The sequence below is a fragment of the Nothobranchius furzeri genome, chromosome 1 (genome assembly GCF_043380555.1).
Source record: "Nothobranchius furzeri strain GRZ-AD chromosome 1, NfurGRZ-RIMD1, whole genome shotgun sequence".
Classification (NCBI taxonomy): Eukaryota; Metazoa; Chordata; class Actinopteri; order Cyprinodontiformes; family Nothobranchiidae; genus Nothobranchius; species Nothobranchius furzeri.
In genome coordinates, this window is record NC_091741.1 from 45,431,606 (window position 1) to 45,446,605 (window position 15,000).

The 15,000-nt window shown below is 41.2% G+C and overlaps 1 protein-coding gene across 1 annotated transcript in view; it reads right to left on the reverse strand.

Annotated features, from left to right (window-relative positions):
• cacna2d1a (calcium channel, voltage-dependent, alpha 2/delta subunit 1a) overlaps nt 1–15,000 on the reverse strand; it is a 122,114-nt gene that overhangs the window by 51,162 nt on the left and 55,952 nt on the right. The window contains exons 4-6 of the mRNA XM_070548726.1: nt 10,987–11,046; nt 8,081–8,116; nt 7,579–7,732 (exon numbers count right to left, since the gene is read on the reverse strand). Coding sequence (XP_070404827.1) covers nt 7,579–7,732; nt 8,081–8,116; nt 10,987–11,046 — 250 coding nt within the window. The remainder of the gene's footprint in view (nt 1–7,578; nt 7,733–8,080; nt 8,117–10,986; nt 11,047–15,000) is intronic.

Genomic DNA, 15,000 nt, shown 5'->3' on the forward strand with positions numbered 1-15,000 from the left:
ATGTACAGGGCTCTTGTCACTTGTTGTGGGCTTATTTACATTCAGTGTGCCTGCAGCTTAGTGCTTGTTTAAGTTTAAGTTAAAATTAAAGAGTGCGATGTGGTGAAAATTCTCCTCCGCATTTGTCCCATCCCCATGTGGAGCGCTAAGCTGCAGACGCGGCTGCACCCAGGAACTATTTGGTGGTTTAACCCCCAATCCAACCCCTTAAAGCTGAATGCCAAGCAGGGAGGAATTGGGTCCCATTTTGTTAAGTCTTTGGAATGATCTAACCAGGATTTGAACCCTGATCTCCCCGTCTCAGGGCAGACACTCCACTAGGCCACTGAGCTGGTTTCTCTGCCAAGAAAGGACAGCTAAGGTGGTTAGAATTGCCTTCCATGAGTGGTGTACAGGGTAATGTCTTCCAGGAAGAGATGCTGGGACTGATCCAAGCTGGAAGAATGACAGCTCTAGGCTCAGAGGAACTGATAAACATGTCAGGGAAAAGACTTCCCTGTCAGGGCTGATGCCCCTTGCAACCTTGATCCAGATAAGCAGAGGTAGACAAGCACGAATACGTTTAACAAGCGAAGACGTGAAAAAAAAAATAAGATGCATGACTCGTGTGCCAAAAGGACATGGAAACTATAAATAGGAGCAGAGATGGCCAAAGATTCTCATTGGGGCCTAAATAAATGTCTGTAAATAAAGAAATACGACTCTGGCAGTGACTGATGAAGAGCTTGGTGTGGGATGTGAGGGAGGCAAAGGAAAGCTGCACAGTGCCATTAAAAACAATCCTCTATTTAATGAAACTTAAAAACCTCAGGTGCTGAGAAATCAAGCCAACAACAACAAAAAGTCTAGATATTGGCTTCATTTTTAGTCAGACCCATGTTTGCCTATATATTTTTATTTTTCCTGCAAAACAACATTTTCAGTGAGGTGCAAAAAGAAAATTGGGTTGGCAATTGATATGGATGCCAGTAATCACCTGACTGGTATATTCATTCCTGTTGCATGGGATAGATGAAGGACAGATGCTACGAGTCTCCTTCTGCTCTGCAATGATTTCTGGTACAGGTGAAGTGGGTTTAAACGAAATAAACTGTCTGGGAGGCTCCTTGAATTAAAATATGAGTTCCATTTAGCTGATCAGAATATCACGGGAAGGCATCCAAGCTGTGGCAAGGACACAAGTCACAGACGTAATGGCAGTGAGATAAAGATGGGGAAAGGGAGGACAGAAAGACAAGGATATGGGAGAAAGCACTTAAGAGTTTGGATGCCAGTGCTGCAAATGGATTAGGATGAGTGTAAAGTGGTACAAGGGCACAAAAAGAAAAGAAAATTCATCCATATGTAGTTGGTTTTGCCAAGAGGACTGAGACTATAACACACACAAACACGGTGTCACAGCATCTCTGCACATCACGCAGTGTGCATGTCTCATGCTGACAGGTGCCACACAGCGTTGATGCAAACGGGCATCAGATGAGCCTCGGATCTCCTGGATAGGCGCTTCCCTTTCATCTCCATTCATCTCATCCACACCGCTCTGCGTAATGAGTGAGAAGACATGCATATGCAGCCCAGAGATCCATGTAGGTGCATGTGACATGACACAAACGCAACAGCGCTCACACCACAAGTGTTTCTTCTTCCCTCTGTGTCTTGAACCCATTCATGCACACAGATGGACTGATTCATCTGCAATATGCATGTGCGCACACACAATACTTAATCCCAGTCTGACTCACCCACACTGGATCAGAAGGGAGAATAGATACCAGTCATGCGGGGGAGAAAGACAGCAGCACATTTGTCTCATGAGGAAGGTACAGCTTTCCTTCAGCACCAATAAAAGCCACAAGGACGCCAGCCTCGTCTGGACAAAGTCATCTAATCTACGCTTCCCTCTCCGTGTGACAAAACAAAACACCAGGGTGTGTCCAAGTCCATGTGCCGCCTTATACTCGTAAACACACACATGGACACTCAAAAACATATTGCCACGGTAACTATGGGCAGTAGTGTGGCAGCCGGTCCTTTTAGAGCGTAAGTGAGAGTAACACCAACAGCACAGCTTCACAAAGGTGCTAAAAGAACTCCCACAGCTTCTAAGCTGGAGGAGAACAAATTGCCAACAGAGATGTGAGCACACAAAGTTCTGTGCAGGTCCCTTCTTAAAATCTTCAGGAATTTGAGTTGTTAAATTTTCAACATTAATTGCATTTTTTTAAGGGACCTGCTTCTGCTTCAGCAAGCAGGGCTGTTATTGCTATAGGGAGTTTGACATTAATAACCTTTATTATTACTATTATTTCATGGGCGTTAACGTTTTTCATCGTTTTTTAACCTTAATGTCACCCAAATATTATTTTAGGTTGTTCACCCCAACATCACCCAAATATAATGATATGGAGTGTTCACCCCAACATCATACGAATATTTTTTGGGGTTGTTCACCCCAGCGTGACCCAAATATTGATTTTTTTTTTGGGGGGGGGGGGGGGGGGGTCACCCCAATGTCACCTTAATATCACGATTTTGAGTTGCTAACCCAACATCTACCAAATATCATTATTTCGCCTTCATACCACATGACAACTAGCTTGTGCCAAGTGGCAGGTCCTTTTTAAAATTTCTCCAGGAATGTTCTAGATAATTATTATTTATTAAAGTCCAGCTCTGAAAGTGCAGATTACACTTTTCCCTATTTTTCAGTCACATGTGCTAATTAATGATGAGGAGAACTGATGTGAGCCACCATGCCCTTGGAGGTTGTATGGCAGAAGTGAAGAGGGTGTTTATTCACTAACTGTAAGTGGGGGCACGCTGCAGCTCACAATTAAAGGCTGGAGGAGAAATGAAGACTGCCAATAATTCTCAAGGTTATTACTCAAACATTTTAGGATAATATATCAAAACTTGGACAAAGAAAATCAAGACAACACGTATAGATTCCAGCAGAGAATGTTGCCGTTGTGTCCCTGGGCAAGACACGACAGCTGGAAAGACTGGTGACCTTGGTGCACCCCAAGGCATCTGTGGCTACATTGTAGCTCATCACCACCATCGTGTGAATGTGTGCGTGCATGGGTGAATGACTGTGATGTGAAGCACCTGGGGGTGCAGAACCCTAGAAGGCGCTATACAAATGCAGGCCATTTAGTGCTGCCCACATATTTAGAAAAAAATATCACAGATTTTTGGAAGCTCATAAAGTCAAACTCTACCTTGAGCTGAGCTGCCAGTGGTCCACTTAGACTAAGAAAGATGATTGAATCACAGAACAACTCCCCCCTCCCCCTACTTTTTTTTATTATTATTACTGCTGCTTGTAAAAAATAACTAAGTGCATTTGGTCATTTGGCAATGACAAAATGTCTGCACAGTCAGAGGCCTTAGAGGCCCGTCACTGCACATTTATAGTCCAGCTCTTAGGGAGTGACTGGCTCTATAAGGATGTTAAAGTCATATGACTAAGTCCGCTACAGCCAGCAGACTCAATGTGAGGATCATTACTAAAGTGAAAGCGCAATCACAGTCAACAAGCACTGAACACGGTACAAAATCATATTTGTCTAAAAATAACTGACGTAATGTCTGATCTTTGTGCAGCCTTGACACCACAAGCTTAACATCCTGGTATTGGAAGGGTTTCTCCAAGGAAGGACACAACTTGTGAATGCAGACATGCCTGCATCCTAATTGTGCTCCTCAGGGCGTTCTTGCATTGTACTCATCAGCGTCCTAGAATAACAATAACCCCATGGATATGGCAGTAACACACACACACACACACACACACACACACACACACACACACACACACACACACACACACACACACACACACACACTAAAGGCTTAGGTCTCCACTTTCAGGCCACTTGCACAAAGAGATACTGAATAATCAGATTAGTTCACATTAGGGTCAATCCTCAATTTTCCAGCATTCCAGGGCACAAACATCTGATCATACACTAAAAAATCCTAGATATTCACCAGAAATGAACCGTTGGAGGGGTGAGGTAGGGGGTGTATGAGCCTGAATTATGCTTCTCCGTCTGCGTCAGTGCGGAGACACGCAACGCCATTATCCGTCCTTGCGTAGGGCACGCAAGTACGTACGGAGTCGAGCCCACTTTTTTAAACATCCGTCGAACGAGATGGATTACGCAAGCTTGTGATTGGTCGGGACGCCGCTGTTGTTTACAGCGCCGCCATTGCGGTGAGAGACCGCGGTCAAGTGAGCCGTCAATCACAAATGACGGCTCACTTGACCGCGGTCAAAGAGAGCCGAGGATAACTAGCGGCAGACACAGAGAAGCTTGAAGAATACCTCGCGAAAAAACTCTAAAAGTATGAACATTTTATCCTCCCGTGACTGGAGGAGTGAAAAGATGCGCAGCAAGCGTTTTATTTGTGGACGGAAATGACAGGAAACGTGGGTTTAGAGGTGGGGAGCGCATGAAGCGGTGGGAGAATGAGAGACAAATATGTCCATGTTAAAAGTCTCTTATACACACAAAAAAACACAATAAAAACACACGATCTTGGACCGATACACGACAGATACCACAGAACAACGCTACGCCCTCTGTTTTCCTGCCGTGGAATTGCTTTGCAACACTCTCCAGGAGACGGAGAAGTATGAGAGCAAAACGCTTCCGTCAATCCGTGCGTCTCTGTCCCTTGCGGAGCTGACGGAGAAGCACAAACCAGGCTTAAGGGAATCGTCAAAGCAGGTGGGCCAATTCACGCTGTTGCAATCCCAAGCAGCCCAGGCTGCTATAAGCTGAGAAGCTCTGATATATGGGAGGGGCTTGGAGTGGAGCTCTCTCTTGCATGTGAGAGATGATTCTATTCTAATTTCCTAGTTTATGATGCCACAATAGGGGACTTTTGGAAAGGGCTTGTAATAGGCAAAACATTCCTGAACCAAACACTGATAGAAAATAGACTTTTTTCATATTGGGAGTTGTTTTTTAGAAGAAGTAGAGATCCACATGGCAGCAGAAAATGATGCAAAAGGTGAGGTTTGACGTAATTTCACAACCGTTAGAGAGCCAAATCGTCCAAATTATTCATCTAAATAAAGAATTTATTTTATTGATCTTTTACAAAATTTGCCAATGCTCCTTATTTTCTTGAGTGAAGGACATCTACAAATTCTGACTATACTTTTTTCTACACAAAACCAAATTTGCAGTTTTTATGACTTACATCATAGTTTTTTGTAGTAAATGAGATCACACCACTACTTGCTACTTGCCTTGTTTGCATATGACATGATAAAAAAGAAACCGCTTTAATTTGTTCTTTATGTCCCGAGAGGAATGGGCATAATCTGGTCTTAGATAAAGTCCAAAAGAATTATTTTATAAATTCTGTTCATATAAAACAAAGTGAATATCTTAAAGACTATTTTTATTCAGTACTTGGATATATGCCAATAAGATGCTGTTGAAGCAAAAATAAAAAACACACAAAAAAAGCAACCACAACTGAATCTTTTATAAATTAATTCTAGTAATCAACAGGTCTGCTGCTTTCTGTCGCTACATTAACTTATATGCCTGTCAGAGAAATGTGAAATTCATTGTCAAACAAGTACAAATGATTTATAGAAAGACTAATCAATGCTGGGAGGACTAACAAGCTGGGAAGCTGCCAAACGAGGAGTTGGCGTGACGGAAAGGAGCAGCTGGAGATCAGGGCAGAGAGGAGTGTGCTGACCACTGGGTGGCTGGGATCGGGACTATAAATAGAATAGTCTCCATATAGAGTGGTCTACAATGCAGACGGCGCTTAAAGGCTTAGCTCCACATCATTAAAGTTCACAGAAAATATTAAAAAGTAGAGACAAAGGCAGAAACAGGATGATATGTAAACTCATGATTAAATCATTATAATTTATATTAAAAGTTAAATTTTCTTTTATCTAAACATTTCATCTGAAATGGCTAACATCCCTGGTTCACATAAAAAATAAACATTTAACCCTCCCACTGTCCTATTGGGTGTCCCCGCCAGGAAAGTTGACCTATGAGCAGGATTGATGGTTTATCCCTTGAGGTCCGTGTGGCAGGGGTGAGGAGTGAGCACAACCTCACCCGTGGACCACCGTGCCATGTGGACCTCAAGGGACAAACCATCAACCCTGCTCAAAGGTCAACTTTCCTGGTGGGGTCACTCAATAGGACAGTGGGAGGGTTAATTAATTAATCAAAAAAGGCAAAAGAAAAAATATGATTTAAACAGGCGACTTGATTTTTCAGGAACTTTGAAGATGTTTTGATCCAAGGAGACTTCTCAGTTTAATTAGAAAAGTGAAAGTGTCAAGCTTTTAAAGGGACTTTACAGACTTTTGAATTTTTTGCTCGCGATTGCCCCCTCAGGCCAAAAACGTAACGGCAGCTTCAATAGTAGGCTCGTGCACGAGGCGTGCATGCTGTACGTGCACACAGTCCCCTGTGTGTGTGTGTGTGGGTGTGGCCCGGAGGACAGAGGACAGGAGAACGCGCCGCTAATTAATTAAATAATTTGGTTCTGTACCTTTCTCTTCAGCACAGCTGACAAAGGTTTATGATGGGTCAGTCCTCCTGCATGCACAGATCATTCCCTTCCCTTGCTTGAAAAATTGTTCCAAAATGAAAGTTGAACCCACATCTTTTTTATCTGTGAATTCAATGCCGTTCGGCGAGTCTCAAATAAAAATTTGGCATCTTACTGTAAAAAATATACCATTAATGTAAAAAAGAAACAATGAACTACAATGTTCACACCCAGAATCAAACCCAGGTCTTCTGCATGGGAGTCAGACATCTTACAAGGTGATTTACACTCTAATAACATTCACAGTATCTGTAACGTTTATATCCTTGATGACAGCTGAAACAACGTCAAACCAAAGAACGGTTGGGAGCGAAAATGGCTATTTTGTTGCTAATTTGCAGGAAATATCTAGAAGAAAGTTCTACAGAAAGTAGCTAAGGGTCCTCAGAAATGTAGCTAGCTTTGTCACTAGGCGTTAGGAACAGCGACAAAGTCGCACTACCTCTCTCTCTGCTGCTAAAGCTACGGATAGCAAATGCTACGTGCTATGCCTGAGCGTGAACACGCATGAAGCAGCCTGCTCGACCCGAGCATCTCTCTTTTTCTGTGATTTTACAGAAAAACAGGCAATCACAGTAAAAATGCCAGGGCTCATTCTACAGGACCAGGGCATTGCAGGAGAATGTATGAAGAAGAAATTTATTATTTCTATACATGTTTTGGCTGTCAAATTTCCATAATGCCCCTTTAAATTGCGCTGATTGGTCTGTTGAATGAGCTTCAATGGAAAATGGTTGTAAAACGACATTCTACAGGTTTCAAAAGTTTTTGGTCAGCTTTTTAAAATCAAATGCCAGAAATGTTACATGTTTTTCTTAAAATGGTGAAACTAGTTTTAAAAATTTTAAATTTATCAACATTTTTAGCTTATTGGTCTGTCATTGTTGCTGCTTCTTCTAAATTACTAGTTTGGTTTTGGCAAAAACTCGACAATTAAATTTCTACAAAGCAGGTGCATGTGTCTCTACTCACAGCCTTCATATATGTCCGTGGGGATGTGAACGCCGGTGGTGTTGAACGAGACGAGTCGTTTAAAGGCTGGGTCGAATTCAAAATCATCTGGAATGAATCGGTTCCTCTTCTCTTTTTCTTTCTCCTGTTTCACCTCTAATGCTGTTCTGTTTATCTGAATAACAAAATACACATTAAAGCAGAACTCAAACACACTTAAAAATGTTGCAAACGATACATGAAGAACCTCTTATTTTGACAGACAATACATTTTAATGGTTCTATCCTGTATTGGGAGGCTAAATGTAAATGACATAAATGATAATATAGATGACAGGCATAGAGTGACAGTGATGTGCAGTGGGTGTGTAGTTCTGTCCCAAAGGAAAAGAGATGAGCAGGAAGTTGATTCCTGTTTATCAGGGCAGACCGGTGATGTCAGAGACTATATAGAAGCTTCAAAACACACACAGATACTTATGCAACAACATTTTACTATGAACACACACCAGATTGTACTCACCCCATCTTTAGCATTGTAGTAGAAGAGTTTGTTAGCCTGCAGGGAGATAAACAAGGAAATAGGAACAAGATATAATGAGACATATTCAGTACAGGTGAAATTCAACAAATACGAAAAATGTGCAAAAGTTAAATTAAATCAGTAATTCAGCTTAGACCGAGAGACCATGTAAAGGCTTGGGAAGACTTTGCAGAAGGCCTTTGATTATCTGATTAGTTTGTGACACTTTAAGCCTAGAATACTGAACCTTACCACGATTTTCTAATTGTAAACGATTTTAAATTTGGGGCTTTCATAAGCTGTAAGACAAAATCATCATAGTAATAACAAATAAAGGCTTGAAATATCTGGCTTCGCTTGTAATGAGTCTATCACATATATTAGTTCAGCGAATAAATCAATAGGTTAGCATTTGGTTTTGTGAGGACATTTGCTTGCTGGGGAAGTTGCACCTGCAGCCACGTTTCAGTGATGACTCCACCCTTAAGTTCACTTCTCTACATCAGCACAGTAAAGTGCGACTGTTTTATAAATCCTTGTTCTTAAAATACCCTGAGTGCACAAGACCAACTGCGTTTGTTATAACTAAACACAACGCAAACTGAGACCACATTTCTATTCTATCCTTCCAAAATTCACGTGGTGAATGAGAGTTCTTTAGTCAAACTGGCTTCTGTCAAGTTCAAAGTATTCATTAGCAAATATGTAGCTGCTACAGATTTTTACAGTGATGCATGAACTTCATTTGAACTGTTTTTGAGCTTGACACAAAGAATCTGTGTGTTATTTTTGCAGTACTGCTGCAGGCTTCTTGTCATATCCCAAGCTAGCTGGGCGCTAAAGAGCTAGCATTTCTGTTGACGTTAGGATGCCCTGGAGCCACAGAGATGGTTGCACCGACTCCCACCACCTGTCTGCAAACACTGAAGTCTCACACCAGCAGAAAGCCAAGTACTCATGACTATTTTAGCTTAAAGGGTTTGTGATTAAGCCTAAGGCATGCTGCTTAGTTAAAAAGACTGAGACGAACAGTAACATCTGGTTTTGCTTGAGAACTAAAAGAAAACACACTCAAGAGCAATTAATCTTTTAGGTTATGGTAATGGGCAAATTTGCAGATATTATTGGTTTTTAAAACTCATTGTGTGCAAACGAAAGTAAATGAACTAAAACTTGCTGCTAAAACTTGAAATGCTCATGTTGTTATGGAGATATCTGTGACACAACCCTCAGGAAAGGCTGGTGTGTGCAAGAACACCTCCAGGGGACAGAAAAAGCCAAGTCTAGAATTAGAATTGATCTTGTTGATGCAGTTAGATGGAACTTTTATAAGATGATGAGTTAAAAATAGCTACAGTTATCATGTCACACTAAGCAGACACATGTGAGTGTCTGCTTGTTACTGCTACAGCTCTTGAGTGTTTGAAGTCAACAGGGAGAGGTGCCCAGTAGTGCTGCTCCAGTTATCAAAGGTGAAGGAGAACACACGCATGCGCATAAACACTCATGCTCACATTCTACAAACAGGGCTGTTAAAAAAGTATTTTACCTTTTCTGCTTTTTGGTCAGTTAAAGAGAATCAAATCAACTTGGCCCCATGCGAGACCCTTACACTCAATACCAGGTTGTAAGACTGGGTTGGTGATTATCTTGCACTTCCTTGGCGGATTTTTGGATGGTGTGTGTCCCATTACGTCAGAAGTAATATTAAATCTGCATTTCAGAAAACACATTTTTCTAACAGTAAAACATGGCGGTGATAGTGTGATGGTCTGCTATGGTTGTATGTTGCTTCAGCATCTCCAGGATAGCATTTGTCACTCCAAGGGTTGGACTCAGAAGATCTCCAACAGTCGGAGGAGAAAGAGCAGCAAAGGTACCGGGCTTAACAGAACTAAGCTAGAAAAATCACAAAAACACTTTAAAATGGTAAATGGTAAATGGCCTGTATTTGATATAGCGCCTTCTAGAGTCTTGGAACTCCCCAAGGCGCTTTACAACACAATCAGTCATTCACCCATTTACACACACATTCACACACTGGTGGGGATGAGCTCTTTAAAAAGAGAACACCACCTTAAAGATCAGGTCAGAATTTAAGTAGTAATCTTTTGACAACACAATGATGATAATAAAAGGGAAATCTAAAACTGTTAGTGGTTCATACATGATTAGGGACTTTTCTATGGTAATACCTATGATTCTATGTCATTTTCTACTGACATTGATTTATTTTACACCTGACAGTTGTGTTTACATGCTGGGAAAAGGAAGTAGTTGAGAAGTAAGGAAGTGGAGCTATTCAGCGAATAAATCAGTCTGTCACCAGAGAGGTATTTTCTTCTTCAATTTGTCAGCACTGGAAAATATGCATGGCATTGAATAACTCAAAAACATTTAATTGAAAATAATCATTATGGAAAACAACTGGAGGGAGACTTTTAAAACTAATTGGATTAATAGCAAAGTTACATTTCTTTCGTCTCAGAATGTACGCACAGTATTAATTATCATCTGTTAAATGGCTGCAGGGGAAAGGAAGCCAAATGTTGCATTTGCAATAAAATATTGGAGTTCAAATGTAGCCTCACACAGTCTAGAGAGCTAATAAAACCACGACATATGCATGGAAGGTAATTTATTTATTCATTTAATGGTTTAATACCCAGATTAATGCAGGTGTGTGTTCATCATGCCTGCTTTCCCCCTAACGTGCTTCAAGAAATCCATCTTTTATTCAGCGTTATTAAAACAGCACCGTTGCTGTAATGAGATTGGATAGCTAATGATCAGACGTATTGGATGGTGTAAAACACGCTGCTCTGTGGAAGCGGATCACAGCACAACTCGATCGGGCGGAACACAGATCATATTAGTGCACAGATCTCATTGTGCCACTCTCTCACCTCACTGTCGACCCTCCACTGGTGTTCCTTCTGAAAATTTTCAGCCTCCGTTGCCAGCCTCTGAATGAATTGAAAGAGAGGAAAAGAAAAATCCAATCACTTTCAGCATTTTTATGACCTTTCAGACATCTATAAATGAATAATTTATTCATGCATTTAAATAAAAGATGACTTCTCACAGAAAGGTGGCAGAAAATCTAAGTTGCTGAATATTCATTCAAAAGTCATGACATTTGAACTTAAGGCAGTGCTTAGGCATCACGTTCGAGGGATAATGCTTCAGTTCTCCTCTGTGCCAGAAGGCAACAACTGAGATTATTGGTGAAAGAGTGCCACCTTTTCTATCTTTTCCCACATCTAATGACTAGGTTAATGGGTTTATAATAGGCCCAGTTTTTAATCTGTACCTGGTCCAGAAATGTACGGAACGATTAATTTCCCAAGGGAAATATGAAATCCATCATTTTCCACGGATGCAAATGGGTGAGGGTTTCAAGTCACACAGCAAAAGGAAATCTACAATTATATCGATTGATAAAATGTGTGTGTGTGTGTGTGTGTGTGTGTGTGTGTGTGTGTGTGTGTGTGTGTGTGTGTGTGTGTGTGTGGCTTCCAATGAAATATTGAATTAATTTCGCTTTGAAATTAATCAACTTACACAAGAATCAAAAATACAGAATAAAGCCTGATTTTGTGCTAGAAGGCTAATTTATTTCAATCAGTGGCATGGCGTCGACAAAGAGGAAGAATGTGTTCCTGTTCAAACATCTGCCCGAAGGAAATCGGGTGACTATATGAGCTGGAAGTGTTAGAGACATGCTTCTGTAGAAGAGGAGCTCTGTGGTTTGCCTCTGGCTAAGTTAGCATACCGCTACTTTAGCCTTATTTCATTTCCACTTTATCCGTAGACCCATGAACATTTGTTTACATGGAGACCATAGATGGATGGTCCAATCCGTTTGTGCTAATCCACTTTTTATGGTCTTTATAGAGATGGTAAATATGTGCAAACACCAGCTGCCACAGCTCAAACAGGACAATCCCTGCACCAGCGGAATGATGATGGGAAAATCTGGCCAAAGCTAACATACAGTAGCATTTTTAGCTACTTTCTTAACTTTGTTGTGTCCAATGGCGAGGCAATGAACAATCTTAAAAGCTCTGAGGCATATCACTACCCACATAGTCACAAGGTTGGTCGTGTTTTGTTGAAAAAGGTGCGACACAATCTTATTTACTTAAAAGCAGGCACAGGGCCGAGTTACAGCCTTAAATCTCTAATCATAACGCCTGGGTTTTAGTTTCTACACCAGATGAAAAATAAACAGCAGGTTGTTCATGTATTGCAGCACAAGGCAAATCTTGGCTGCAGCCGTCGGTGGGATCTTACTTTGAATAAAATGAAGATTCAAACTTAATATGTGAGGAGGCTGTTCAACATTGTTTAAGTTGTAACATCAGACTGTGTGTGTGTGTGTGTGTGTGTGTGTGTGTGTGTGTGTGTGTGTGTGTGTGTGTGTGTGTGTGTGTGTGTGCGCTCCAACAATCGTACAGAAGCTTATGTAAATTTTGAGGAATATGCGTGTTGACAGTTGGGGTCATGGTGGTCTTCTTGTTGCACATGTAGAAGAACACAGCGCCTTTGCAGATTGAGACGCTAGTGGCCAGCCAGTGAGCTGCTTCAGCTTTGAGAAAACTACACTGACGGCTTCTGGTCTGTTTATGTCTGCTGTGAAGAGAATCTTTTTGTATGTCGCTGCTCTTTCTACAAATTAACAGAGGGTCATTTACCGGAGAGGAACTCTGGTTTCATCTCAAAGCAAGAAGGAAAAGATGAAATGCAACAAGAGAAGATTTGTAAGGTGTGTGCATTTATAAAGTCCACATAAAAGTAATGAGAAACTAAACATTTGCACTCTATTTTCATGTGAGTACCATCCATCTGTTTGCGGGGGTCACAACTCCAGCAAAGAGGCCCAAACCTTCCTTTCCCCTGCAACCTCCACAAGCACCACCAGCAGGATCCACACGTTCCCAGGCCAATGTGGAGCTGTAACCCTTCCAATGTGCCCTGGGTTGACCCAGGGCAGGATAGGACTGAAACACCTCCCCTGGCTGGGAGGCATGCAGGGGGCATTCTCATTCTCATCTAAACCCCCTCAGCTGGCTCCTCTCGACATGCCAATTTTCAGGCGAGTGCAATATCTTAATGAGCATAAACTTAATTGTATCTATTCTCCTGCTCAGATATCAACCAACCAATAGATTTGGTTCTGTATGAAGGGCAAATACATGATACCATACCATACCATACCATACCATACCATACCATACCATAGTTTATTTATATAGCACATTTAAAACACAGCATGGGGGCTGCTCAAAGTGCTGCACAGGCTAAAAAAAAACGCGACCATTCCAAGGAACTAAAACAGAAGATAACAATACCAGTCAAAAGCAGATAAAACATGATGAATACTAAGAACACACTGACACAATAAAACACTAAAACGAGTCACTGTCTAAAAGCCAAATTGTAAAAATGGGTCTTTAATCGAGATTTAAAAACTGCCGGTGATGGAGCCTGCCAAGCTCCAATGGGTAACGAGTTCCACAGCTTTGGGGCAGCATGGACAAATGCTCGTTCACCCCCCGATTTGTATCGCATCCGCGGCATACACAGCAGCAAAAGGTCAGCCGACCTCAACGTGCGCGTGGTGGGTACATATGGAGTGAGCAGGTCAGAGAGATAGGGAGGTGCCAGGTCGTTGAGTGATTTAAATACGAAAGTCAATAACTTAAATTGTACTCTGAAAATGACAGGGAGCCAGTGAAGATGTGCCAGGTCAGGGGTAAAATGGCTACGTCGGTGTGTATTCATCAAGAACCTGGCAGCAGTGTTCTGGGTGACCTGCAGCCGATTCAGGGCAGAGACCGGAACACCAACGTGGAGGGCGTTTGCGTAGTCAAGGCGAGAGGTAATGAAGACATGGACGACTGACTCCAAATGCCTCAGTTTCAGGATTTGTCGGAGGCGATGATGACCAAACCTGAATCACATCCAGAAACCAGTTAGAAAAAACCCATAAAGCTAAAATGATAACTGTGAAGATGAACCCTCTAAAAGGTTTTGCTCCAGTTTTTTAGATTCCTGATGTAAAACATCCATCCAGCAGAAAACTAACTTGATGCTACAAAAAGGAAAAAAAAAAAGAAATTTTTTTCAAGAGCGACATTTTCATACTAAAAATTTCTCTTTTTGAATTATCGTTATTTCACATTACTAACTTTATGCATATTTCTCCTGAAGTAATTCCAAGAAATCCTTCCGCGTGAGAATTAACATACACAAGAAAGTTGATGGTTTTATCATTTTCTAGTTTTTCCAGGCTTGAAAAGAAAATGTTATCCTTTACCAATAACAAGAATCAGGTATCAATTCTTTTCAATTATATAGTACCAAATCACAGCAAGGTCGTCACGGCACCTTACAAAGTCAACATTCCTGGTGAACCCATCGTTTGTAATATTTTCTGTATTAAAACGTTTTATCAACAACGCTACAAAGGCTTTTTGTTTAACAAATAGAAAAGTTTGGGTTGCATACTGTATTTGTCAAGCCTCACTGTTTTGGGTGAAATTGTACCAAAACCTTTTGCTTGTGAGCCAAATTTTAACTGTTATTCACTCTGGCAGATTTATTTTTCTCTGTAACAAAACTGAGTTTATAACTAACAACTCATTCATTAATTTATGAGCTCAGAACCCTAATGGCTCTAAATTGGTACCATAGAAGTTCCAACAAAGTGCACTGAATGAAAACTGGTTTTAAATTGAGCCGACTCCCTTAAACATTTCATGCACCAGTGGATGAATACATTGAATAAAATTTAAATCTGCTACTTTCTTTGCATAACACCGATGTTACAGAAGCAAATAGAATTAAACCTGTTCCCTGAACAGTTACGGGCACTTACTGCTCCCTAGAAGATGACCATTTAACAAATTGAACCT